Below are 25,665 nucleotides of genomic sequence, written 5' to 3'. Positions count from 1 at the left end.
TCGATACCTATCGATTGATCCAAAAAAAAATTTGCCACGCCCACTCTAACGCCCATAACGCTTAAATCTGTATACCGCCGGTAGGTGGCGCATTTTAATCTCACTTTGCTGCTTGCATATCTCCATATAGCTGAGTAACGGGTATCTGATAGTCGAGGTACTCGACTATAGCGGTCTTCCTTGTTTAATTTGCTGTTATATTACAGTAAAAATGATATAAACTTAAAAAAAAAAAACTTTAAATATAATATATATATATTTTAGCATTATATATATATTATAGCATTATATATATATTATAGCAATATCTAAAATACTTTTTAAAGGTGGGTACTTATTATACAACCATGCCTTATATTTTCTTTTCAAATAAAGTGTAAAAACGCTTTACAAGTGAGAAAAATTTTAATCTAGGACGGATCTTGTTGCTCATCATAGAGCTTTCCTGCGAGCGCAAACTGGGAAATGAAACAGGAGTATCATTAGGAAGATATTAATTTTACTATTTTAAGATCGGTTTACACCAATGAAATTCCTAAATGGCTAATAAACAAATATATACATTATATTTAAAAATATGACTTTCTTTAAAAAATTGATATTCTAACCGCTTTAAATTATTTAACATTTAAGGTATTTCTTAAGCTTTACAATTTAAAAAAAATTTGTATAGGTATAGGTATGGTTAAAATGAAACAAAATGAAATCATAAATTTTACAATCATCAGAATTTGTAGAGGTAAAGCGTGTGGATCACTTCAGGATAAGATGTCCGTTGTAGCTGAAAAACATAAGTGAAAGAACAAAAACTGTATGTAATGTACAAATGGCAAATTTCACTCACAAATCGTCGAAGCCATCTTAGCTTATCTCGGCAGTACAATATCAGTTCAAAAGGTTCCTTTCGCGTTGCTGCATTAACCTTAAGAATATCCACTAAGGAGGTAACGAAGGCTTGGTAGATTCTTATACCACCCATGGGAGTGGAAAATAATTGCAGTTTTTGACAGCTTCGTATCACTTGAAGAAAACTGGGCCCATCGAATGGTGCCGGTTCACAACTCTCATCTATTTCCTCTATATTCTTGCCATTCTTCAAAATAAAGCTGCAGACGTATCCTCTTATTCTGCATTTGCAAAACTTTATATAAAGGGTTTTTAGTTTCGGACAATCGGGTAATACTGTGGAGATTTCGCAATTCTGCATTTTAAAATCTTTTAAGTTTGGCCATATCATGGGATGAAATCCATCAGGTGGATTTATACAAATATTGCTCACAGTCAAGCACCGGAGATTTGTCATCTGTCCACAAATCTGGAGGAGATTGACCGCTCTGCATCTGTATCCCCTTCCTTGATAGTCGAGTCTTAACTCCTCAAGAGCAACTAGTTTGTGCAGCTGGTTTACTGTAATATTAAATAAATAATAAATTAGAAACAGAAACATATTTTTCGAATATCGAACTTATATTTATTTAATAGCAAACAAAAATTGCTTATTATATACCTTAATGTGTTCTCTTAATTTAAAACGATTGAGCAATGAATTTAAATCGGGTTATGTATACATTAATAATACAAAAATGTATTCCTTAAAGAACAAAAGAAAAATCCTTAGACTTTTTCAAAAAGTTTAAATATATAAACATAATTATCACTGGTAAGCTTGAAGTCCAAATTAATTTGAATACGAAATTAGGAGCCAAAACAAAAACGACATTAATATAGTTGGAGAAACGTAATCTGATAATCTTTTTGTAATATCCCCAGAGAAGAATTGTACCGTTTATTACCTCCCGAACTAGAGTATGAACAACCGCTTATCACATTACACTTTAAACTATATTCTTTTAACCCATTAATGACTAGTGATGGAATCCAGAAAATGTATTTAAAATTGTAAGTGATTAATTATTTGTTGTACATAATAAATGACCTATTTTTAAGAAGTGTCTTAAAGTGCCAGATAAAGAGAACTATATTTCCTAATAAAATATACCTTTACTTACATCACATTTATAAACAATTTTCAATGCTCACCTCCTCTGTCAATGTATCCTTCATACAACAATTTTCTCAAGTTTTTCAGTTCTGCCACGGCATTCAGGATCCTCGGCGATTGGCAACTGTCGTTGAGTTTTAGTTCAACCGAAATTAAAGATTTTGCCATGTTGAGCAGAAAGGAGTGAACGCTATTACTGTTCCTTAAAGTAACACTAATGTTCACCGACTCCAGGTTGGGACAGTTCTTCGCTATCGATTTGGCCAACAGATCGCTCCAAGTGTCCGACCCACAGGTGAACTCCACAATTGACGGACCACATTCCGCCAACAGAACACGATATAACCGAACCGGAAAATGTATTTTTGGGGAGAACTTTCTGTAATCACTGCCGCTGTGGTAGGAAAACGCTTGTCCCAGATATTCATGGACCTGCGCCAGTCGAAGTTTGTCTCTCAGATTTCGTAAGTTTTTAAATATTAGATCGAGGACTTCGAGTGGTAAATCGGTTAAGGTCCGTTGATTTCTCATCGCAGGTACCCATACCCTCGAGAGCGGGGGGCAAACTAAGAACTGATGCAAAATGTACTTTTTCTTACCTCCGAAGAAGAGAGGCAGTCGAGATAAGAGCGAAAACGCTTTAAATACCGCGTACTTTAAACTATGTAACAGGGTATCCAAGTCACAAAAAACATTTATGTTATTTGGAAAGTCTTCTTTAAAGTACCTGAATAAGTAGATAAAGTGCGTATGTAAAATATGAATGTATATACTTACATTTCATTTAAAATCCAATCTAATTAGTAATATTTAGAAAGGTTTTAATAAAAACTTAATTTTTTATTAAATGGGGGTTTTTGTTTTTATTTAAGCTTGGACAGCTCCTGCTTCAAGTTGACAAATGGAATAATCCAAGTCAAATTAGAATAAAAAACACAAAACATATTGAAAAGGTGAAATTAAAAAGTCTTTTATTTCTTTCCTTCTAATATACGTATTCCTTATAAAAGAATGGATAATAACAAAACATTTAATTATGTATACATGAGTAGGTAGGTATTACTATTTTAAGGAAAAACTCTTGAATAGAATCCTCAAGTACCACCCTCATACAATTCGATCAATTCTGCATTGGGGGTTCGAAGAAGCTGAAAATAAACATGAAGATATATTTTGAATTAACTTACTTTTTAACACTCACTAATCTTCGGAACCATTTCCATTTAATACGCCTACTTATAACCAGTTCTAAAGGGTCCTCACGCGTAACTCCATTGTCCTCTAGAATTTCCACTATGGTAGACACATAGGTTGAATAGAGTTTTATGTACTCCATTGGAGTATAAAAGTATCGCAATTTGGGACATCCTCGAAGCAGTTGAAGAAAGTCATCGGCATTTATTGGAGGATCGCAACTCTCATATAATGTTTTAAGATTTGCTCCATTTTTGAGAATATATCTTAAAACATAGCCCTCAGTACGACATTTAAGGCTTTCAATATCCAAGTATGTGAGCTCTGGGCAGTCCGGCAGTTCGATGGACAATTCGCATCGAATCAATGACAGAGATTTTAAAGCTACCCACATCTCTGAATAAGGTTCTTCTGACGAAACTATTTTTATGTTGGACGCAGTTAAGTCTCGGAGTTTCCTTAGTGGAGCACAAATCTTTAGTAAGTCGACAGAAGTTTTTCTTAGATAATATTGGTTTTCAATAGCCAGCTTCTCCAGGGCGACCAAATTCCGTATATGATAAACTAAAAAACAATTTAAAGAATATTAAATCTAACATATCGATTTATGCAAATCAAATAAATTTAAATAAGGTAAATACACTTGGCAATAAATTACGGATTGAATATTTTCTGCTTTACTAAACTCACCATCCTCGTCAACATTTCCTTTAAATGATAATATTTTTAATTGTGTAATTTCGCTGACCGTTTTTAAGATTTCTTGTGGAAAACTTTCCCTTTGGTCAAATGTTACCGATATTAAAGAGCTTTTCATCTTCACTAGAAAAGACTGAATGCTCTTAACGTCAGACCTGTGAACACAAGTTGATAACGACCTAAGATTAGGACAGTGCTTTACAACAGCCTGCGCTATAAGATCGTTCCAGTACAGTCCTGTAGAGAGTCCATTGTAGAATAGTTCCTCAACTTCTGAACCACATTCTTGTATTACGAATACCCACAATTCGGGGGTAAGTTTTGTACTGGGCGCAAGTTTTCTGAACGCATTGCGGCAATGAAAGGCAAAAGCTTTTCCGAGCTTTTCATGAGCCTGAGATAGGTTCACTTTATATTTCAAGTAAATAAGGTATTTGAATATCAGATCGAGGATTTCGAGCGGCAAATCAGCTATTGTCCGTGGGTTTTCCATTGCAAGCTTTTCGCTCGGGAGCGATATGCACACTGAGAACTGTGGCAACCAACTTTCAAAGAGAGGAATGCATTTGCGAACTCGAAGAGAGTGATGCGAAAAAGCTGTTAGCTGCACTCTTCTTGCAATTCCCTACTCTATCTTATTTTAGGTTTTTATGGTAAATTTCATCATAGCACAAGAAGTTGTCATAATATAAGACTTACTAACATCCAAATGCTCTTAAGCCTCTGATTCCAATTTTTGAAGGAATTTAAAATGTTAGATGAATCAGTTTTTTGTGTTCGACTCAAAACAATTTATATTTTTTCAAGTTTATCCAATTCGAAAACTTAAAAAAATGTTGTCACAACACCATCTGGTTATCTCATTTTTTGTGAAAATAGTTCAAAAGTATTACATTAAGATCAATACTTTTTTTAAACAAAGTACATTTTTAATTGGTTTTTAATTGTTATAATGTATTTATTTGCTTTTCAGGACTTAAAAAAAAATAAATTAAAATTCTTTAATGGGTCAGTTTTCCTACAGCGCTAGGAATGGTAGCTCACTTTATTTAGCAGATATTAGAAGTTTATGCTTTTAAGCGCGAGAACTGTTACAAAACAAACCGAGCGAAAGCGGAATGGAAATTCTTGAGCCATTTGAGAGAGAAATCGAGGAAACTTTTTCTGTCTCTCTTTAGAGTTCACTGACTGTATCGGAGCTAGAAAACCAATAATTCCTTCCTTTTTCTATAAATTAATCAAAGAGATTCTCATTTCTGTGTAATCCTTATTTTTTGGACAAGTTCCAACGGGTCCTCCCGCATTACTTAAATCTCGCAGATTCCTTAGTGGAGCACAAATTCGCAGTAAGTTCACAGGAGCCTTCTCCAAATTTTTAATGTGCTCGATGCTCAACTTTTCCAGGGCGATACATTTTTCTACGTGATGCACTAAAAAAACCCTCTAAGAAGTTAATTCAAACAAGGAAAGAAATACCCCAAACACACATTCAAATTTAAAACAAGAATTGGAAATATGCCAGTAACTTTAAAACATGATAATGAAAATATTTATATAGTATTTAAGTCTTTACGCTGAAAAGACTCACCGTTTTCGTCCACATATCCCTTGAATGACAATGTCTGTAATTGGGTCATTTCACCCACCACTGCCAAGACGGTAGCTGGAAAATGATCTTGTTGGTCTATTTTCACCGATTTCAAAGTGCTTTTAACCTTTTTTAAAAATGCCGGAACACCGACCTGGCCAGACCTATACAGACCAATCGATACCGATTTCAGATTGGGACAGTGTGTCACAACTGCCTCGGCAATCAGATCGTTCCAGGAGTAACCCGAGTTACCGTAGACATACTCCTCAACTGTGGGTCCGCATTCCTGTATAAGAACTACCCATAGTTCGGCTGTTAGCTGAGCATCAGGCGATAGACTTCTGAACTTATTGCGACAGTGAAAGGCAAAAGCTTTTCCGAGCTTTTCATGAGCCTGAGATAGGTTCACTTTATATTTCAAGTAAATAAGGTATTTGAATATCAGATCAAGGATTTCAATCGGCAAATCGGTAATAGTCCGTTGATTTTCCATTGCAAGCTTTTGGCTCGAGAGCGAAATGAGTACTGAGAACTATGTCAAAACTTATTGTGTCGAGAGCCGAATGCAATTGGCCACTCTAAGAGAGGGTAAGCGGGAATACTTTTGATTTCTCTTCCCTGCAGTTCATTAGCAAAATCTTGGAAAACTGTTTAATTACGCATTCTGCGATTTAATTCTTTACATCATATGTTACTTTTCCAAAAATGTATTTTGGTATCTGGTAGAAGGTTTTGCAAAAATGTTATTCCAGATTATAATATAGACATGCGATGATATTGTTTATGTAACCTTCTTAGTTATGCCTGTCTATCTTAAATATCTAATACATTTATTGAAAAGTCGTTTAAGTTTTGCCGCTTTTTCTTGGTTGCACTTTTTCGCGGAGAGTTAACTGAAAACTGACGCAAAAGGCTCTTTCTCTGACCAAAGTCGAGACTTTTGAACGGAAAGACTGTATAGAGGAGAGATTGCATCACTTTTTTAGTTCACTGCCCTTTCGCATTATTTTGTGATAAGAAATGGTTACAAAATTAAAAAATATTAAAAAGATGTAAGTTATTAATCGGCAAAGGAAAGGTCTTAAACTTTTTATATATTTCTTGACATTAATCGAAGGTCTACATTTTTGTAGAGTAAATCTATTATTTTATTTCAATTTTCAAACTATGAGAGTTGAATGCGTTTATTATTTATTTAGTTAGAGTTATTTTCTTTCTGGTTATTGAAATATAAGAACTAGAAATTCAAACGGTTATTGTCAAGTGTGATTTTATTACTTTAACCGCGACGCAAACTGAGAGTTACAGTTTTGAGAAGTGGTAAAGCAAGTTCTCAAGAGAGTCAAAAATAGTGTTTATACATCATATATGTGCAAATGCTCTAAAATATATCCTTAAAATATAAATATTATACTATTTTATAAATTGTACCTCCATAAAAGTTCTGCGAATATTTTATTTTGAGTATTCAGATAAAAGAAACCATATTCAGTACTGATGTACATACTCATCGGAGTCCCCACTCCTACACGTATTTAAAGCCAAGTCCAACTGAGGTTTGGCCCCAAAGTTGACTGCGTTTAATGGCCACTTACTTGGCCAACAGAACATCAAGCAAGCTCTGCAATATGATATAGATTACAGTAATTATGCCGCCGTAATGCACCAACCCCTTGTGACAACCCCAACCCCTTTCTTTCCACTCTTGTGCTCTCAAACCAAGCAGTGTCTGGGCCCAGACAGTTGGCCTCCTTCTCCACCCAAAACTTTCGCTAATTTGTTATGTTGCAGCAGTAAACAAAAAACTGCAATGGCTTGAGGGAGGAGACAAGGGTTGAGATACACAGAAACATAAATATGATTTCTGTTAGAAAAGACTCTGATGATTTAGTGATTACAATTTTGAGGTTATACTTGCAATTATAACTTATATGCTTTTATTTTGTCAATACCTATTGGCCTGCCTTACAAAAATTCGTCACGCACATTTTAACGCCCACAAATCGCCAATATTAGTCATCTGTAAAGCCATCTGGAGGTACATTTGTTTTAAATTCGATTAAAAAAGTAATGGGTATCTGTTAGTCGAGGCACTCGCTTAGCGCACTCTCTTGATTATTTTTTATTTCCCCAACTATTTAAATGTATCAGTTTACTATCAGTAGACATCATTTTTTTTTTTTAATTTTAAAGCAAATTAAAAAATGCTAGTTATACCCGTTACTCGTAGAGTAAAAGGGTATACTAGATTCGTCGGAAAGTATGTAACAGGCAGAAGGAAGCGTTTCCGACCCCATAAAGTATATATATTCTTGATCAGGATCACTAGCCGAGTCGATATAGCCATGTCCGTCTGTCCGTCTGTCCGTATGAACGCTGAGATCTCGGAAACTATGAGAGTTACAATACTGGGATTAGGCACGCAGATTCCTGAGATTCCTGCGCAGCGCAAGTTTGTTTCAGTAGAGTGCCACGCCCACTCTAACGCCCACAAACCGCCCAAAACTGTGGCTCCTACAGTTTTGATGCTAGAATAAAAATTTTAACTGAAATGTAATGTTCTCATCAATACCTATCGATTGACCTAAAAAAAAGTTTGCCACGCCCACTTTAACTCCCACAAACCGCGAAAACCTGTGACGCCCACAATTTTTATGCTAGATAAAAAATTTTAACTGAAATGTATTCGTCTCGTCATTACCTATCGATTGACTCAAAAAAAAGTTTGCCACGCCCACTTTAACGCCCACAAACCGCAAAAACCTGTGACGCCCACAATTTTCATGCTAGATAAAAAATTGTAACTGAAATGTATTGGTCTCGTCGATACCTATCGATTGATCCAAAAAAAAATTTGCCACGCCCACTCTAACGCCCATAACGCTTAAATCTGTATACCGCCGGTAGGTGGCGCATTTTAATCTCGCTTTGCTGCTTGCATATCTCCATTTAGCTGAGTAACGGGTATCTGATAGTCGAGGTACTCGACTATAGCGTTCTTCCTTGTTTTAATTTCTAAAAAGCTTAACTGGATGTAATTAATGTACAATGGTTAACGATTTAAACCAAATTGTTTCCTGTGTAGTGGCATGGCTGACACTTTTGATGCCAGTTGCGTGATAACAGACGACCAGATGAGCCGGTGACGCAATGCAGTGCAGCATGGAGGTCAATAAACCAAGCTTAATGTTGCAGGAACGGCGAAAAATTTCACGAAAAAAGGGTTGTAACCATCTACAGGGGATAGCACTTGGCTGATAAGGCGCAAGAACGGGGGTGAAATTTTGTATAAATTAAAATGTTTTCAATTTGTACATGCTTGCTAATCTTTTGGCATTCTAAGAGGTAAGTAGGTTAAAATGGAACGTCAAATACAGCCACTTATACAAAACGTAAATAAATAATTTATTTAATTTAAATTAAAACTTTTAAAATTATCAAAAAACGTTTTAGTAAATTCTTTAGTACTTAAAATATTTAATTCTGTATCAAATGATCTGTGCAAAAAATTAACATCGTGAGAAAAGGAAACATTTTGTAAAACCGAAAATCCTTTAGAAAGCTTTTCGAGAAAGAAGTTTGAATATTTTCCAAAAGTAGCAAGATATCTTTGTTGCCCACAAAACAACACCTGTTCGCAGTTCTTTTTTATCCACAGTTTGGAAAACGCAAGTCTTGCCGACTGGTTTCGCTACAGGATAATTCGACATTCGAGGGCAAAAGGAACCGAACCACCCAACGTTATTTTAGAGCAATTGCAATAAGCAAAAAGGGGTTGTAACTTGCATACTGCAACTGGCAACTGTGACTCACCTCACCTAGTTTCCACTGTGGAAATGGAGTGGAAGTGCGGGAAGTTGCACAATAGGCTGGCTGAAGTGTCTTTTGCCACTTGCAACTTTCTCCATTTCTCCGGTATTAGCGCACACTCTCTCCCCCCAGAACTTTCCCTGTGACGAAGTCGGGCTGAAGAAAACCCGCCCAGCCGGTTCTTGGGTAATCTGTCTAAGCAAATATTGCGCGCCCAGGTGAATGCAACTAGTTTTTCCAGCACTGGGGAAAAACTCGCAATGGCAATGACCTAACAGACTTAGCCTTGAATCTGCTGGAAGTGGAAAACCAGTTGGTGGCTTCAGAAGAATATCAAGTAGTTTTTCCACTAGCTAAAAAAGAAATGAACATGCAGATAATCAATTTGTCTATGATTTTTTGAAGTCGGTTCCTAAACATTTATAAATTGTGTAATCTTTAGAGGTTTGGCAAAATGCAAAGTTGTAAGTTGTTTTCTATAATCAAGTTATTGGCAACAAAATTTAAAGAACAGTTTTAAATGTTTTGGATATGATAAATAATATGGAAGATTAGATTTAGATACATTTTGTATATATTTGGGAAAAATAATTTAATATTATATTTCCCTATTAAACGCGGGGAGTCTTAAGGCTCTTACTATATTACCTATGAATCTATAATACCAGATGGCGGTTTGGTTTTCTCTGTGACACTTAAGTATCCTTATTAAGTTTTCTTTTCAACATCTTTCGACGATAATAACCATGCCCTCGGTCAAGTCCAAAGCGATTGATGCCAGACGAGTTTCGAAATATCTATTAAACTATGCAATATCTGGTTAACATCTTTATGGGGCCCTTGTCTCGGCTCGGTGACGCCAAATGAGCTGTCGACACCGAAGCACCACCCACTGACAAAAGCCCCGGCGCATTGATAAGACAACTTTTACTTTAGTGAGGAGCGAGCAGCAGAATTTTCTAGTTTTCACTTGTCACACAGACGAGGTGGGAGTCTGAGTGTGGGTCCTTTATTTTATTATTTTCTCCTTTTTTTCTGGGTGCGGCACTTTCTAATACCCCGGCATTGGTGGAACAAGCAGTTCAAATGAGCCAAAGGGCGGGAGAAAGGAGGAGCGGAGTGCAGCAGGAGCCGAGGGGCGAGACTCCTGGGAAAGCCTGGTGGTATGGGTAGGTCAACCACCAGACATTGAACCCAGCACTCACACACACTGGCGCACGCCAACTTCCGTTGAGAGCCAAGAGAGAATCGCAAAGAGAGGGGCCCTGGCATGGGGGATCCCCCAACACACGCGAAAAGCGTGCAGCACGTGAATGGAGCCACATGCACAGCATAAGAAGACGGAGAGAGAATAAGCAGGGCAACGTCTGCCTTGGGGGGCGAAAGAGAGCGCAAGAACAACAGCTTTGAAGACCGATTCTACAATACCCTGAGAAAACCGATCTTTGAGCTTTCCAATAAAATATAAATATTTTCTCTTTTGGTAATTAATAAAATATACTTCTTTATTTGGTTTGTGGTTTATGAAAGGTCTGCAGATTTGAGCACGCTTGAAAAGCAATACAAAATGGCTCCTACAATATGCAACTAAATTTGTTTTGTTATTGAGCAAAATAAAAAAATCGATTCGCTATAGCTACAAGTACTTAATTGGAATAATCAGGTAAAACTAAATATTACAATTTTTCAGAAAAAATGTATATTACGAAATTTTCTTTTTATTATTTGAAGAAACTTTTTTTTAGGGTTGCCATTAAACAAATTTTTACAAATTTTTTAAGGCAAAGGGCAATAAATTTAATAAAAGACATAAGGAATGTTTTTACCACCAAACCAAAAAATGTCGCCATTTCACCTATGTATTTTTTTCCAAAAATCATACTCGAAAAATGTCTCTGCAGTTTCGATTTTAAATATTTAAGGACTAAATGAGCGAGTCAAACCGCATTTATGGTAATTGGATGTTACTAAAACTAAACTAAACTTAAGTTTAGTTTCAAGGTACGATTTCCGTCGAAAAAACCCGTTATGTTGAGCATTATTCAGCTATGTATCTTGAAGAATATTTACTTAACGCTTAAATTTCATTACAGACTTTATTTATTTATATTTCTTTCACACACCAATAACATAACTGGCAACCAATTTTTGCAAGACTTTTAAAAATAAATGTGCCTAAATATTTCTTAAAAAAAGACGGAGGAGCTCCTTACGGTGGTTCAGCATTTATAGTCCGGGAAATACTGTAATCTATAATCCGTAATAACGTATAAGTTCCAGCAACATTAGTTCCAAGTTTCCTTAATAAATACACATATTTTCGGTATGCACACACAATGAACCACTAAATCGAGAAAACAGTAGTATGAAAATAATAATTAGTCAAGAATATACCGGCCCCTAAATATATGTGTACACAGTTGAAAGCCCAATGAAAACCTTGTTTTAGTGGATACTCACCTGTTGGAAATACTGCATATACGTTCAGTATTGGAAAAAAATAGGATACAACTTTTCCAAACTTAAAAAGCATCTTTGAACCCTATATAAAATTTAAGTAAAATATTACTTCATATTTTAAATTAAAATTTTGTTATCTAACCTTAAATATTGAAATCAGCAGGACAATCCCAGCAGAAACATACGTTATGGAGAAAATTAAATGAATAATAGTAAACACAATGCTGTTCAAAAAATGCCTTTTTTTCTCAAATTCGTAAAATATTGCATACGTTGCATGAAGAATGTGCAATCCACCAATAACTATGCACCAAATTGCGTAGAACTTCACGTAACAATAAGCTGGAATTTGGCTATAAGACTTACACATAGCCAAAATGTATACAAATTTGGTTTTAAAGTTTACCTTTCAACTTAAAGATGATTGAACAATTCAGTAAACTATGATTTTCACAAATTTTCACATTCTTCAGAACCTCCTATATAGCAAAACAAACCTGTTTTGTAGTAAGCTAAACATTTAATAAGTCGGTAAAACTCAGCATTACAAACAATTTTTAAAAACATTCGCATGGTAACAGACTGTGCAGATTAGTCCTTGTTTTGCGATTTCTAAGAATTTTTCCGAAATTGCACACTTCAACAATAGATTTATAGGGTTGCCAGAATTGTGAAGTAATCCAAAACACGAGTCGTCGTACGGTTTTTTAGCGGAAGGTCTTATTCACATACCTGCATATTTTCGGGAGGATAACAAAGTGGACAACTAAAACGCAATATCAAAATGTTAAGAATAATTAAAAAAACATTATTAAAATTATTTTTTTTTAAACGCTTACCTATAGTAAATATGAACAAAAAGGTGTAAATTGGAAAGAAATAGCTAAGAATTTTTCCACACATAAATATACGTCTTGAGTGCTATATTGGGATACAATTAAATATTATATAACCTTATAACATTTAATTCGTTAAAAAGTCCAACATACATTTAACCGTCCGACCATCATGAAAATCCCAGCAAAAATGTACGACACGCAGGCAATCGCATAAACAGTGGCTAGTACAGAGACAACCACCATTATACCATATTTTCCATCAGTAGCAGCCGTAGTGGTCCAGGTGACAACCGTGAAATACACCCCGCTTATCAAGCAAAGAGCTCCAATAACTATGCTCCATATTCCGTAGAACACTACGCAGCACTCATCTGAATCTTCGCCAGCCGCTCCACACATTTCTGAAATCAATAGAATAAATCCACTTTAATATTTTTGTAAGTGGGTTAAGAGTAGTACGTATTAGAGATAGTGAACTATGTTGTTCAGAGGTTGTTCTATATGTCAAATATCTGGTGATGACTAACAAATATGTGGTAAAAAATAATTTCGAGTCACGCAGAAGTAACTTTGAGAAGTGTCTCCGAAGTGGCTAATTTTTTCCCGCCGGGAGTCACTTTCGCGAACCGAATGCGATATCGCGGACGATCTTTTTCAACTTCTTGAACTCACTAAATAATGCCTTTGACGACATTAAATGATTGCAGAGTATGTGTCTGCCGCTGTTTTAGAGCTATCAAGAGAATACTTCTGAAGAAGTCTTATTTTGATTGTACGTAGTATATACGTGTCAACAGGCCGGATCAAACAAATATATCCTATAGCTACCATAGGAAGGATGGTATTTGTTTGTTTTAGATGTTCCTATTACATGTTTTTGATATGAAGACTGTGTCATTTAGATTACATGAAATATATAATAGATTCGTTGCATTTGATTATATTATTTTTTTCTCTGGGATATATAATTTTTTTAGATTTTAAAGTTACAAATACACGAACCACCCGAATATTTATGTATAAAAGATATTATATTTAAAATCGTGTATTAAAAATTACACAAGCTTACAACAATTTATTTATTTTCTAGTTCCGCTTTGAAATCCAATGTCCAATAATAACATTTATATATATATATATCTTTGGCATATTGCTTAAATAAACGTACTGTATTAATTGGTTCTTCCAATCAAACTTACTTTATCACTGAGTCATTTTAAACTGTATATAGGATTTTAATGAATTTATTTATTAAAAAAATTTGGCATTGCTATTGTCCTGGCATGATTTTTAAGATATTTGTTAAACCAGTCTACCTATTTAAAATGTGGCTTAATTTGGTTAAAACAGTTTTTAAATGTATTTTTTATTACTGCCTTTTCATTACCAAGTTTCTAATGCATAAACTGCAAACTTATAATTATGAATCGGATGTATCACCCTGGTATAACATCCTTCAGGAGAGGAGTCCATAAATGTCACCGATTACACGTTTAATATTTTAAATCAGAAATTCTGATAAAAATCGATTTGAGTTATTTAAATCCATATCTGTTATCCAATTAATTTATCATAATTTATTTTCGGAAAATACTACTATAATTAAGAATTTGGTGAAGATCCAATTATTTTAAATTCGAATCGACTCGGAATGTTTTGAAACATATGAGTTGACATAAGGCATTTCCCTGTCGATCGAAATATAATGTTGATTTTTGCAGGGCTCAATTTCGAATCGAAGGTGAATACCTCTTTTTCGGTACAAAAATTAATTTAAAATATTGAAACTGAAAATTTGTACGGCACAGAAAAATTGTAACACCTTGTGAAAGGGTATACGAAGAACTGGGGGAACTCAATAACACCGTCCGTTGCCTAGCGTCGTCGTCATCGTCGCAGTTCGCAGTTCGCGATTCGCATTGTGCGCTAGTTTAGTGGGTTGAGTGACACAGACACAGTTTGCGGCTAGAGCGAGACGGGAGGGAGTGGGAAAGGGAAAGGAGAGAGGGTAGCGATCAAGTTGTGAGTTGCCGTGTTTGAGGCACTGTTGCGATTTTGTAATCGCCAGCCAAGTGTCGTTGCAGGGTTGCCACATGATTGAAATTCTACTCTGAAAATGTTATGTATACAGTCCGAACACGGAAGTACATATATCCAAAGCAATAAAAAAAGCGTTCGAAGTTCTATTGGAGCTAAAATTTTTATATATTCTGGAGTTTGCCTGATCCATTCGAAAAAAAAAATGTACAAATATTGTGTTACGAAAGTATGCTTGGTTTTATAAGACAAAGGAACCTTTTGTAGCCCTAGACTCTATTGATAAAAAAATTGTGAAAATATTGTTTTAAGAAATTAAGCTTGTTTATAAGACAAAGGAAACAGTTTTTAACCCTAGACTTGATTGGTATATAAACAAATAAAAACAGATGGTCAGATGGTAGAGACGAAATTTAGTGCATAATATCTAATATTATAAAAAGAACTTGCAAAAAAGAAATCGGATTGGAAATAAAGAAATTTCCGAGCATAAAGTAAGTAAGTATTTTTTTATGGCTCTAGAAAACTTTTATTTTTTAAATTTCTAGATACATATTAAGTATACGCAACACTCTGAAAAATTCTTTAAGAATAAATTCAAAATTTTAATTTAATTTTCTGTTTTCAATGAAAAACAATACTTTTGATTTCTTTGAAACCTCTACCATCTGGCAACTTCTTTACCCACTTAACCCATGCCTTATAAAAAGTAGCCGAAAGGGAAGGCTGGCGAAAAAAGTGCACGTAGAAAACAGAAATGCCAAGCGAAAAAGAAAAACTCCCCAACGAGCATTGCAGTTCTCCAGGTCCCTGTCGCTCTCTCCATCTCTCTCTCTCTATCTCTCTCCTTCTCCCATTGCCGTCTCTTTCCATCGCTGTCTCCATTTCCATCGCCCATTCCAGAACCGAGCTCCCAACTCCCCGTTGAAGTTGTAGTATGTTTTCGGGATGTGGAGTATACCACTAGGATGGATGGATAGCTCACACAGATACGGGGCTTTTCCTGTCTTTGTGTGTGTGTGTGTGTGTGTACGAGCGTGCCTCTGTGTGAGTATCTGCGTGAGTGTGGGTGTGAGACGAAGCGAATCGAGTCGAGAGTAGAGTAGGACAAAAGGGAGACACAATTTTGGTAGCAATGACCTTCACCGCGTTGTTCAAGTTGTCGTGCTTGTTGTTGCTGCTGCAGCTCCAATACACTCACACACGTACACACATTTTATGCACACACAGACAGGAAAAGCAAATGCAGATAAAGAGAGCGATAGAGAGAGGAAGGCACAATGAATGATGCATGAGTGCAGATGGTTGTGGATTGTTTTGCTGTGCGAAAAAGGGGGAGGTGTTTGACTCGCTGTTTTGGCCGCTAGGTGGCGCAATCGCCCACTCCCTCTTGACGAAGCACGTAAAAAAATGCATGGTTCTTAAAGGAAATGTATCATTGTGCAAATTTTTGGATTAGTTATTAAACATCAAACATTTCTTTGGAAAAAAATAATAAAAATAATAAAATTTAATTTTTAAAAACAAATATTGATATTAATATGATGTTTGTTAATCTGAAAAAAAGTTGTTTTGTTTTTATATAACAAACTAATACATTTATTTGAAAATGTTAAAGTTTGAATAAGTATGCGATATTTTGAGTTAAGTATTTGTATTTAAATGGTACATGGTCTCAAATTATTTAAAAATTTAAAACTTAAAACATTATGTTTTGACATTAATTTTAAATCAAAAATATTTTTTACGTGCATACTCTACCCTCTCAACCCGAATTGGCCGCTTTTCCCGCTCGCTTTTCACTGCACAAATTAAACGTACAAAAGATAAAAGTGCTTTTGTGCTGCCATTGGAAATGGAGTTGTGTGTGGAAAAAAGGCGATCGGGGGGCGGTGGGTCGTTTGTGGCTGGGGGCAGAAGGTGGTGAACCTAGCGTAAACTTGACACTGACGTTATATGCACTCCACCCGCCCGCTCCATTTTCCCACTCTTTTAGCCCCAGGGTGCGGCCCGTCGTTTTTTGTTTTCCTTCTCTTCTTTCATTCGAGTCTTGCCTGTGTTATTCTTTTTTTCTGCATTTTATTTTTTTTATTATTTTTTTTTTTTTGTGAAAATTGCTCAAGTGCGACGCAGACACGGTGGGTGGCAGGCGGGGGGGTTAGCATGGAGTTTGTGGGCTGGTTGGGTGTTTAACTTTTGGTATCATTGACCTGGAGTTCTGGAGTTTCACAAGCAGACAAAAAGAACCTCCCCCACTTTTCTGGGTGGGTAGAAAAATGGGTAAAGGGCTGGAAGTGGGGAGTTGAAGTCGAACGGTTAGTCATTGTCGACGCCATTTTGGAAAATTTGTCGCAAGCGCATACAAATGCATAAACATACAGGCACATGGCCAAAAGGGATGTACATATGTCTCCATGTAAACATATATATTTGCGTTGAGCTTTATATTTCCCCCACTTTACAATAGGTTAGTCTGTTATTGTTCTGTCTGTGAGGATTAAAATTTGTCCGTGTGTGCTCGTCGCATATATCTCCACTTATATATGAAAGTATAAAGAGTATGTATGGCAAAAAGTTTTCGCTTTTCGTTGATTTTCATTTTAATTGTGGTGTCCCTTTTTATTTTAATTTACTTTTTTAAGTTCGCTCATCAGATAGTTAAACTGTCACATGGAAAAGTGCTGATGTGGAAAACTGGAGAGGTGGGGATACCCGATGACAAATTAAGGACAATGTAGATAGAAGGAGTGGAGTCAAGATAGCATTTAGCATATTTACTTGTATAACTCCCTATGGTAAAAATTATAGATATTTATAGAATAAATGTTTTTTTTAATGTATTATTAAATTTTTTTTATATTTTTAAGGTTTCTATGTAAAAATGATAAAATAAGGAAACAACTTTAATTGCTTAAACCTAACTGTGGTTAAATAAAATATTATAATTTTATTAAAGCAAAATCGTTTCTCTTAAATTAAGTATTAAGCTGAAAATACTTCCGTGGAAAGGCATGAAAGTTTTTAAATATGTGGATATATTTTTTTAATATTTCACTCTTGGTTTAAGTACAACTTATTATAGTCAGCCACTGTTAACTAAATGATTAACCCTTTCAAAGATTAATTTTCGGATCTTTCGCAACAGTTTCCTATCCACCATCATATGTAACTAAGAACATCTGATCAATAGTATTCTACAAAAATTAAACTACTAAAGATTCCTTATAAAGATTACCACACTGCCTCTGCCGCTTTGAGTCCATTTAGTTCTTCAAATAGCAATTGGAAAATTCCCAGTTCATCTGCAATTCACTCATTTGCAATTCAAACTTGTTTCCACAGTTACTGCTATCCGAGTGCAAATCTCAGCTGTCCATTATCGTTGGGCATCTGTCCTCCATTTCACCCCACTGGCACCTTGGCCGGCAGATATCAGATGGGTACACAGTTGGGGCGCCGGCAAATGGAGCACTCAATGGACTAGGCCAATTAAAAATCCAGTTCAAGCTCAGCCAGTGCAGCGTCATCATCATGGACATCATGGACATCATGGACATCATAGACACCATAGACCTGGGTCCTCCGATGGTCGGGGTCTGCAAACAGAAAGGCCACGGGTGCGTCTTGGTCACACAATAGAAACCTGCCAATGCATAAAGCAAATCATAAATGGCTTTTATTTCTGGCCTACAGTAAGAGCATTACATGGATAAACAAAACGTATTTGGAATACATATGAAAAACCAAAATAAATACGATCTTAACTTTTACTATTAAACTTGGTAATGGTAAAAGTTAAGATCATGTTTATATTAATTTTTGCCTTATATTGAACTAAACTAAAAATACTTTAGACAATTTTATATTTCACTTAGTATAAGGTTCTCCTTTTATGTAACAATATGATGAAAAATTTATTAATTACGGAAATAAATATAGATATATGGTTTGTAATATTTGAACGAGTTTCTCTAGCCCATGCGACTTCCCAATCTCCGCTGTACTTGTGCACCCTGTGCCAGGTACCATCCCTCCATTCCTCCTCCCAGCCAAGGTTGATGAATACCAGACCAGTTTGGATCAGGGGGGCACATAGGGAGTGTCGGAGGAGGGGTTCCAAGGTGGCGGTGCAGGAAGCCGCTGCAAGAAGCACCGAGAATGCCATGGCCATGGCCATCGTGGCGCAGTGTCAGTGTCAATGCCAGCAGAGCCGACCTGAAACTGGGTGAGAGTGTGGGAGGGGAACCGGAGAACCATACAACCGGGGAGCTGGAGAACAAGAGGCTCTAAGAATCGGAGGAGCGGAGCGAGAAGCCACCTCGGCGCTGTGGAATGCAACAAAAGCTGCAGCCACGATTCCAGCGATTATAACATCGGCTAGCGACTCGAGAGGCCATTAGCCCGAGTGCTAGGGCCCATGGCTTTGGCAGTTGAAGAGGAGAAGACTCCCAGCCAGAGAGAACTCTACGGTAACTCTCTCTCGGCCCCATATCCAAATCTCGGCTTTTCTCTAGTGACGACGCCTGCGCTTATCGTTCCTTGGACTGGTGGTGTTCAATCCTAAAGACGCGATGTTTCTGAGGTGCTCTATCTCAGGTGTAATTAGTAAGATTATGTGGTATATTAGGGATCTTAAAATATACCATAGAACCGATCACTTTTTGAATTTCATATTATATTTAACAAAATAACTAACTAACTTTAAATTATTGTGTATCACATAGATTAAAGAGTTCACCACTAACTCAGGTGTTATAAGTAAGATTGATTGGGATATTAGCGATTCTAAAATATACCAAAGAACCCATCATCAATTTGCATTTAACATACAATATTTTGATAATTTTAAGAGTATATTGAGTTATTCACTATCCCAAGAGTTATTAGTAAGATTATTTAGGATATTAGGAATCGGGTTATATACCATAGCATCGATCATTAAATTGCATTTAATAGATTATATATTGATAACTGTAAGAATATAATAATACACGTTTTTGAATATGATTAATGAGTTGCTGTTACTGGTATAAATATATCAGAATTGTAAGTAACCATTTGTATGGACAGATGATAGACCATTTTTTACAAATGCCGTGGATACCTAAAAATTCCACTACCTTAATAATAATGTAAGCCTATCACATGTTGATGACGTCCTCGAACACATGTCCCTGATGGATATGTCATTGCCAGATTACCGCACCGTATAAATTTTGACCTCCAGTACGCCAAGAGTGACCATCCAATTCCTCCCAAAATGATTGGATCAAGGTGGAACAAAAATAGAGGGAAGAGAAACCGAAGCGTTTGGCTTGAAGCTTGTTGATTGAAAACTTACCCACAAATTATGCGCTAGCGAAAAACGTGTTTGGCTCACAGAGCTGGGCATTAAGTCAACTGGACTGACTTGGGCTCGGAATCCGGGAACTGGGAACTGGGAACTAAGAACAGGGAACTGCGATTGGGAACCACGCTCAACGTTCGTCGACCTTGCAACTCGTTCTGCACATTATGCTTATTTATTTTTGTTTTTCCAGCGATAGGTAAACGTAAGCCCAAGACCCATTAGTAAATGTGGGAAGGAGCGGTCGGTGGTCGGTGGTCGATGGCAATATACTTTGTTCAGATAGCATCGTCGCCGGTTGGCGTGATGGTCATTGAACCGCCAACCGGACAAGTACTTTTTATTTAACCCCCAAGCAACCGGAGGCGGAAAACTCCAATGCCCAAAAATTCATATCCTGGTGCCATAAGTCGCAGTAGATTTCCCTTTCTACTGCTGTCTGGTCTCTATGTTCTCGACACTTCGGTACAGTTTGCCCCATCGTTGGATATATATCTGCTGGCAGTCTGGCTGCGACTTCCAACTCCCAACCCAAACTCCAGCTTTGAATATAACTCCGTTTTCTGCTGCTCCACTACCCCAAAGCTTCGAAAAGGAAATATTTTTCACAGTCGTTATGTTGGCGTTGGTCGGAAAAGGGAAGGGATTTTGCCCTTCGAGCTGCTCTGTGCAGTTTTTAGCTGAAAGCTGTCTTGGCTTGATTAAATATATTTTATATGCACTAGGGCCATCATCTATTGCGAAGGAATTATTTGTAGCCTACTTTTGTGCTGACAGACAGAATATAAAGTTCTTAAATAAATATTTTAGGCTTAGAATTTTTTTTTAAATATGAGAGTAATAATATAAATTTAAACAAATTTTAATACAATACTTAGTTATTGATATTAAATATAGAAAAAAATATATTTACCGCTGTAGGCATGTATTTATACATTAATCCTGTGAAATTTAATTTAAAATTAATAAACAAAGGTAAAATTTTTTTATTTAAACAAAAAAATGTAAATTTTATATATTTAAAACCATTAAAAGTGGATGCATTATTATATTATCCTCAATTTAAACATTTTAATTTTTAAATTGTTGCTAAACAAGTAATGGCTGTTATAAAGTTACAAATAAAGTTCTCCAGAATTAGACCATTATAAAGTATTTTCGAAATTTGATAAAAGTTTAAGTTAGCCAGCCTAAACAAGCCTGCACTTAGCCTCTCGAAAAAAATTCATCGAAATTAGCTGACAAAAAATTGGTTTATCAAAGCGAAATCAGATTTATGGGGCTGTTTACTGAAAACCCAGAGCCCCGGTCACATGCTACTACCCACAAAACTCGAAAAAAGCCCCAGACGATGAATTGCAATCCACAGCTGCTGTCCTGTCCGACTCCAATTTCTTCAAAAAGAGAAAGAGAGGGAGAAAGGACACAGAGAGAGAGAGAGCGAAAAAACCGAAAAAGCATTTCGTCGTTTTTAGCTGGCACGAACAGATCAATGACCTGCATTTCACAGCCGGAGACACAATTCAATCGATAAAAGTGAAGAGTTGGGGCACCAGCTCACACAGACACTGCACACACACAATGCACACACACTGACACACACACACTGCACACACACACTGACACAGCAAGGAAAAAACAACATGGCGAACGTGAAATATGCAAGCTTCCTGCAGGAAAAGCCAAAATGGCAGACAGCATGCGGCGAACGTGACGCAGTGCAGAAAGAAGGTTCAAAGGGGGCGCGGGGGTCAAAAGGGGGTCAGAAAGGGAGAAGTGGGTGGCGGGCGGCCCACGGGGTCAGAGGTGATGGTGGCGCTCCAGGGGTGGCTGCAGCCGCAACGGAACTTTCTAAAATTTCTAGAACAGCAGAACAGTAAACAGGAAGGACGAAAAATGTGGAGCGAGAGTGAAGCCCGAATATTTTATTCCTTTCAATCAGGGCGCACAGGCCACGGGCCAAAAAGGCTGATTAAAAATTCAGCAAATGGGGGGGAAACCAACTATCCTGGCCAACATCCAGCAGGGTTCCCAGCCAGACAGACCTAGCCAAATGCATTGGAGCGTTAAATAAAATAGCAATAAACATATTCATATAAGGAACAACCCTATAACAAACACTCAATCCATTGACGGTTGTCTGAGCCACCGTACGTCGTACACCCCCCGGAATCTCCATAATTCCCATCGAACTGACCAAAATGTAGACAAAGGTAATGCTTAAAAGTTTTTGTCAACTTTTCTTGGGGGCTTATCAGGGAACTTACCGCCTGTCTGAGATTTTTTCGGGGTTGTTTCTGGCAAAACGGGAAATTAATGATGTTTCTGGGGATTTACTTGACTTGCTTTTTAATATTCTGATGTATTCTCTATAGTAATGTAATAATAATAATATTAATTAATCAATAATCATTTGAGCCGTACTTTCTTTAATATTATATTGAAATATTTTAAATTAGGTTTATCTGAAAAACATCTTTACTTACACCATGCATATTCGTGCATATTTAATTTTTCAACGAAGAGTTTCTTAGCCATCAAGCGGATTATAGCCAAAGAAAATGGACAGACAAATCACAATAAATAGGCATATTAAATACAGAATTAAGAATCCCAAGGTAATGTAAAAACAGGCAGCCAAAAGAATCAGCATTTTCACTAACACGATGTAATTTGGATTGAAATGATGGATTCACCGGGATGTTTAGCACACCGTGGCTACACGCGAAAATATTCAAGAATTTCAGGAATTTTGATTTGTATTTAAAGACAACATCGTATCAATTTAATTTTATAATGACTTTTGACAGTTGGTCAGGGATATCGATACCTGATAAATAGTGATAGTGCTCAAACTTTCATCTCAGGGCAGTACAAGTTATTCTATCTTATCTAATAGCAAATACATGCAAAAAGCTAGTTTTTTAGCTAGTTTCTTTAATTGTTTATTTTAATATATCCAAAATCATCGGTATCCATAAAAGTATTTTATTACCAAATTATAAATTAAATCTTTAAAATATTTGATTTACTTCCTAAATACATTCAATAATTGCTCATAAAGAGAGATATAATAGTAACGTCAAGCCAAATCTGGAACTTCATAAATAGTTTGAAAAAATGTAAGTACCTCAATATCAAAAGCGAACTTTTTTAAAAAGATTACGTTTTTGATTATATGTTTGATGGTAAAAAAACAAAGTTTGTTCATTTCAGGGTATTGACATACAGTTACATTATTGGAAATGGCTGCGCACATTATTAATTGACATTCCCCAATATTCATCATACCACCCGTGGGCCCAGGAGGTGTGGCAAGTCAATTAGCCTTACTAACACACTCCCACGCCACATTTTTTTCGGGCTGGCCCGTTGTTGTTGGCTTTGATGTTGCTTCTCGAGTTGCGCTCTGAAATGAAAACTGCAGCGAAAGTCGGGGCATGGAAAAAAGCGAAATTTTTTGCAGTCATCCCGAAAAGTGCAGCCCTGCAAAATTGGAGTCATCCTGGCTGGCTCTCTCCGAGGGACTCTCCACTGGAGTCTCGCTCCCCCTCACTCTAACTGCATCGCTCCATCTCTGTCACTTGCAGACACAGACAGTGGGAGTATGGGGATTTTCGAGGGGAGTTCAGTTCGGTTTTGGGGAGTTGCCCGGAGTTTGGGACTCTACTGTCTGGGCAACACCCTGCTCCCGAACCCAAAAACTCTGTTTCGAACTCCTCCCGCAGAGTTGCCATGACAACCAACCGATATTCCAGAGTCCAGACTGGGTGTTGTTGCCAAATCCCGGCACTAAAAATACGAGCAAAATATCCAACTTCTCCCCCGATGCGCAATGGGTCAGTGTACAATTATTTTGTCAAATAAAAAAATCGGTAGAGAGTAGGTTAGGGTGGGAGTTATAGGTGATTATTGAATATTTGAGGGGTTTAACGAGGTTTAAATGATATAAATTTAAGATTACCAATAAAAATTTGTAAAATAAAAGTACAACTAAAGATATTCCTGCATAAATGGGACTGAAACATTTTCCTATCACTGGGACATAAGATGTACATAAGATGTACATGTAAATGCAATTCGTTAAAATATATAAAATATTTATTTATTATATATATAAGCATTAAGCTTCTAATAATTTATGAAAGCTTTGTTTTATTAGGTTATATAAAAAATTCAGTTTTAAGTTTTAAGAGGCTTTGCACAATTTTTAATGTATCCCTTTACACTTTATATAGAAGGATTTAAAAGGCAGGTACTGACTCCATTGTTTTTTATTATAGGACTTACTTTAAGAGTTGCTTTGCATTTCATTATTCCATGTTTTTGAAGATAACCAAAACATCGTATTCTTGATTTTTGCAAACAAAAACCGTAGTATTATCTTGGAAACACTCACAAAATGTCCATAAATAAAAAAAAACTTGGGTTTGGTTTATTGCCCTTGCTGTCTTTGTGCTACTTGTGGAATTATTCCGAAGTAACCATTTCCCATAAAGATTTCCGGTTCACCGGGTCCACTGCCATCCGGATTGGTCTTCCAAGTGATCGTAAGACAAGGCTCCCCCGCTTTGGGATCCTTGGGTATTGTTATATGGTAATTCTTCGCATCATCCGCACTTATATTATGTTTGATTAAGATAACGGGTTGTTGAACTGGCGGCATTTGTTGATTGGTTGGTTGTTGTTGAGTTGGATTTACTGAAAAGTGGACATGGTTATTAAATACATATGTTTATATTTTAAAGGGGGTTTTCCCCATTTTGAAGAAAACATATTTTAGCCGTTCTATTGAGTAAATCTTAATTATTTATCCAACTTTGAGGCTATAGCTTCCGCATTTGAGTTCAACTTACATGGGTGGCTCCACGCGCAGACTATCAGCAGCGGATAGAAAGCCAGCAACTTGTGCAACGCCTCTGATTTCATAATTTATTTATATGCGGTCTATGTGGAAATATAAACAAATACTGTTGTTGCCTGGCTTCCTATACTAGATGCAGCGGTTCTGAATTATCTTTCGATGACGACGACCCGTCCTCACTCCAAGCAGCCTCAGCTCAAACTGTTCGAATTGTCGGAGCAGCTCTGAGTTTTGATCTCCTCCTGCCCTCCCTACTCGCCACTCTACCTGGTATTCACTACTTATCAACTTTTCCTGAATGAACCAAATCTATTTGTAAACAAAGCGGAGCGCAGTAGCATCGATCCCAGATTGTGAATCGGGAGCTGATAATGGATTTCATTTCTGAAAACAAAAGAAAGGCGTGTGCAGCAGCTTTTACGGGTTCATCGGTTGTTGAAGATATCAATAAAAAATGCAAAATGTATTTTGGTCTGGAATAGTAACTCAGTCTGTGCCGTTTCGATATAAATTCTATTCACGCAGAACAAGTTCGAAAACATTATACAGTTCTATTAGGAACGATCGCATTGAACTTGAAAATTCACTAACCATTTGACATGAAACTTTGCAAATTGTTTCGTTTTCTGTATAATATTTAATATGTTTATCGTTTATATACTTTTGCAATGCAAAAAATTATAAAATATTTATAAATTATAAAATTAATTAACTTTTCAAGTAAGTTTTAATAAAATTCAAAAACTCACCGTGGCTCTGAAACGATGTTGTCTTCTAATTTAATCTCAATCATTTTTTTCTTTAAAAGAGTTTTTAACTGAA

The 25,665-nt window shown here is 36.4% G+C and overlaps 5 protein-coding genes across 9 annotated transcripts; all 5 read right to left on the bottom strand.

The window, feature by feature from the left end:
* Positions 1–547: 547 nt before the first annotated feature.
* On the bottom strand, positions 548–2,581 carry LOC108015617 (uncharacterized). 4 transcript variants are annotated; one of them, XM_065864643.2, is made up of 4 exons: positions 2,041–2,581; positions 1,280–1,407; positions 845–1,201; positions 548–781 (listed from the first exon to the last, which is right to left on the bottom strand). In XM_065864643.2, exons 1-4 carry the CDS (start codon positions 2,531–2,533, stop codon positions 725–727), a joined length of 1,035 nt encoding a protein of 344 aa, XP_065720715.2. In that variant the 5' UTR covers positions 2,534–2,581; the 3' UTR covers positions 548–724. The 4 variants fall into 4 exon arrangements, with proteins under 4 accessions (XP_065720715.2, XP_036671854.3, XP_070852411.1 ...); XM_036815959.3 differs by having other exon boundaries at positions 845–1,407; positions 2,041–2,553; XM_070996310.1 differs by lacking the exon at positions 2,041–2,581 and having other exon boundaries at positions 845–1,182; positions 1,280–1,409.
* A 366-nt stretch (positions 2,582–2,947) lies between these two features.
* Positions 2,948–4,516, bottom strand: LOC108010507 (uncharacterized). The gene is made up of 3 exons (XM_017075384.4): positions 3,887–4,516; positions 3,204–3,760; positions 2,948–3,150 (listed from the first exon to the last, which is right to left on the bottom strand). The coding sequence occupies exons 1-3, from the start codon at positions 4,386–4,388 to the stop codon at positions 3,097–3,099; spliced, it is 1,113 nt and encodes a 370-aa protein (XP_016930873.4). The 5' UTR covers positions 4,389–4,516; the 3' UTR covers positions 2,948–3,096.
* Positions 4,517–12,256: 7,740 nt separating this feature from the next.
* Positions 12,257–17,997, bottom strand: LOC108010508 (uncharacterized). Of its 2 annotated transcripts, none has more exons than XR_010654110.2 (4): positions 13,055–13,069; positions 12,746–12,996; positions 12,596–12,677; positions 12,257–12,522 (listed from the first exon to the last, which is right to left on the bottom strand). XR_010654110.2 is itself a non-coding variant. In XM_017075385.4 (4 exons), the coding sequence occupies exons 1-4, from the start codon at positions 17,893–17,895 to the stop codon at positions 12,464–12,466; spliced, it is 420 nt and encodes a 139-aa protein (XP_016930874.2). In that variant the 5' UTR covers positions 17,896–17,997; the 3' UTR covers positions 12,257–12,463. The 2 variants fall into 2 exon arrangements, 1 of the variants encoding a protein (XP_016930874.2); XM_017075385.4 differs by lacking the exon at positions 13,055–13,069 and adding an exon at positions 17,868–17,997.
* On the bottom strand, positions 17,998–22,791 carry LOC139353099 (uncharacterized). The gene is made up of 2 exons (XM_070996346.1): positions 22,466–22,791; positions 17,998–18,275 (listed from the first exon to the last, which is right to left on the bottom strand). The coding sequence occupies exons 1-2, from the start codon at positions 22,515–22,517 to the stop codon at positions 17,998–18,000; spliced, it is 330 nt and encodes a 109-aa protein (XP_070852447.1). The 5' UTR covers positions 22,518–22,791.
* A 1,580-nt stretch (positions 22,792–24,371) lies between these two features.
* On the bottom strand, positions 24,372–25,059 carry LOC108015619 (uncharacterized). Its single transcript, XM_036816237.3, has 2 exons — positions 24,836–25,059; positions 24,372–24,680 (listed from the first exon to the last, which is right to left on the bottom strand). Exons 1-2 carry the CDS (start codon positions 24,906–24,908, stop codon positions 24,415–24,417), a joined length of 339 nt encoding a protein of 112 aa, XP_036672132.3. The 5' UTR covers positions 24,909–25,059; the 3' UTR covers positions 24,372–24,414.
* Between the last annotated feature and the right edge of the window lie 606 nt (positions 25,060–25,665).

This window comes from Drosophila suzukii, chromosome 3 (genome assembly GCF_043229965.1).
Source record: "Drosophila suzukii chromosome 3, CBGP_Dsuzu_IsoJpt1.0, whole genome shotgun sequence".
Classification (NCBI taxonomy): domain Eukaryota; kingdom Metazoa; phylum Arthropoda; class Insecta; order Diptera; family Drosophilidae; genus Drosophila; species Drosophila suzukii.
This window is presented reverse-complemented; position numbering and strand designations above follow the sequence as displayed.

Bases quoted from the DNA above. Each gene is read 5' to 3' on its own strand.
- LOC108015617 (XM_036815959.3), bottom strand. From the start codon at position 2,533: ATGAGAAATCAACGGACCTTAACCGATTTACCACTCGAAGTCCTCGAT. The intron at 1,408-2,040 runs GTGAGCATTGAA...TTAATATTACAG, and splicing joins AGGATACATTGACAGAGGAG to TAAACCAGCTGCACAAACTA. The intron at 782-844 runs GTGAGTGAAATT...TATGTTTTTCAG, and splicing joins TAAGATGGCTTCGACGATTT to CTACAACGGACATCTTATCC.
- LOC108010507 (XM_017075384.4), bottom strand. From the start codon at position 4,388: ATGGAAAACCCACGGACAATAGCTGATTTGCCGCTCGAAATCCTCGAT. The intron at 3,761-3,886 runs GTGAGTTTAGTA...ATTGTTTTTTAG, and splicing joins AGGAAATGTTGACGAGGATG to TTTATCATATACGGAATTTG. The intron at 3,151-3,203 runs GTGAGTGTTAAA...GTTTATTTTCAG, and splicing joins GGAAATGGTTCCGAAGATTA to CTTCTTCGAACCCCCAATGC.
- LOC108010508 (XM_017075385.4), bottom strand. From the start codon at position 17,895: ATGGACTCAAAGCGGCAGAGGCAGTGTG. The intron at 12,997-17,867 runs GTAATCTTTATA...TATTGATTTCAG, and splicing joins AAAGCGGCAGAGGCAGTGTG to AAATGTGTGGAGCGGCTGGC. The intron at 12,678-12,745 runs GTATGTTGGACT...ATCCCAATATAG, and splicing joins TGATGGTCGGACGGTTAAAT to CACTCAAGACGTATATTTAT.
- LOC139353099 (XM_070996346.1), bottom strand. From the start codon at position 22,517: ATGGCTAAGAAACTCTTCGTTGAAAAATTAAATATGCACGAATATGCA. The intron at 18,276-22,465 runs GTAAGTAAAGAT...ATGCATTGGCAG, and splicing joins TATGCACGAATATGCATGGT to GTTTCTATTGTGTGACCAAG.
- LOC108015619 (XM_036816237.3), bottom strand. From the start codon at position 24,908: ATGAAATCAGAGGCGTTGCACAAGTTGCTGGCTTTCTATCCGCTGCTG. The intron at 24,681-24,835 runs GTAAGTTGAACT...TCCACTTTTCAG, and splicing joins CTGCGCGTGGAGCCACCCAT to TAAATCCAACTCAACAACAA.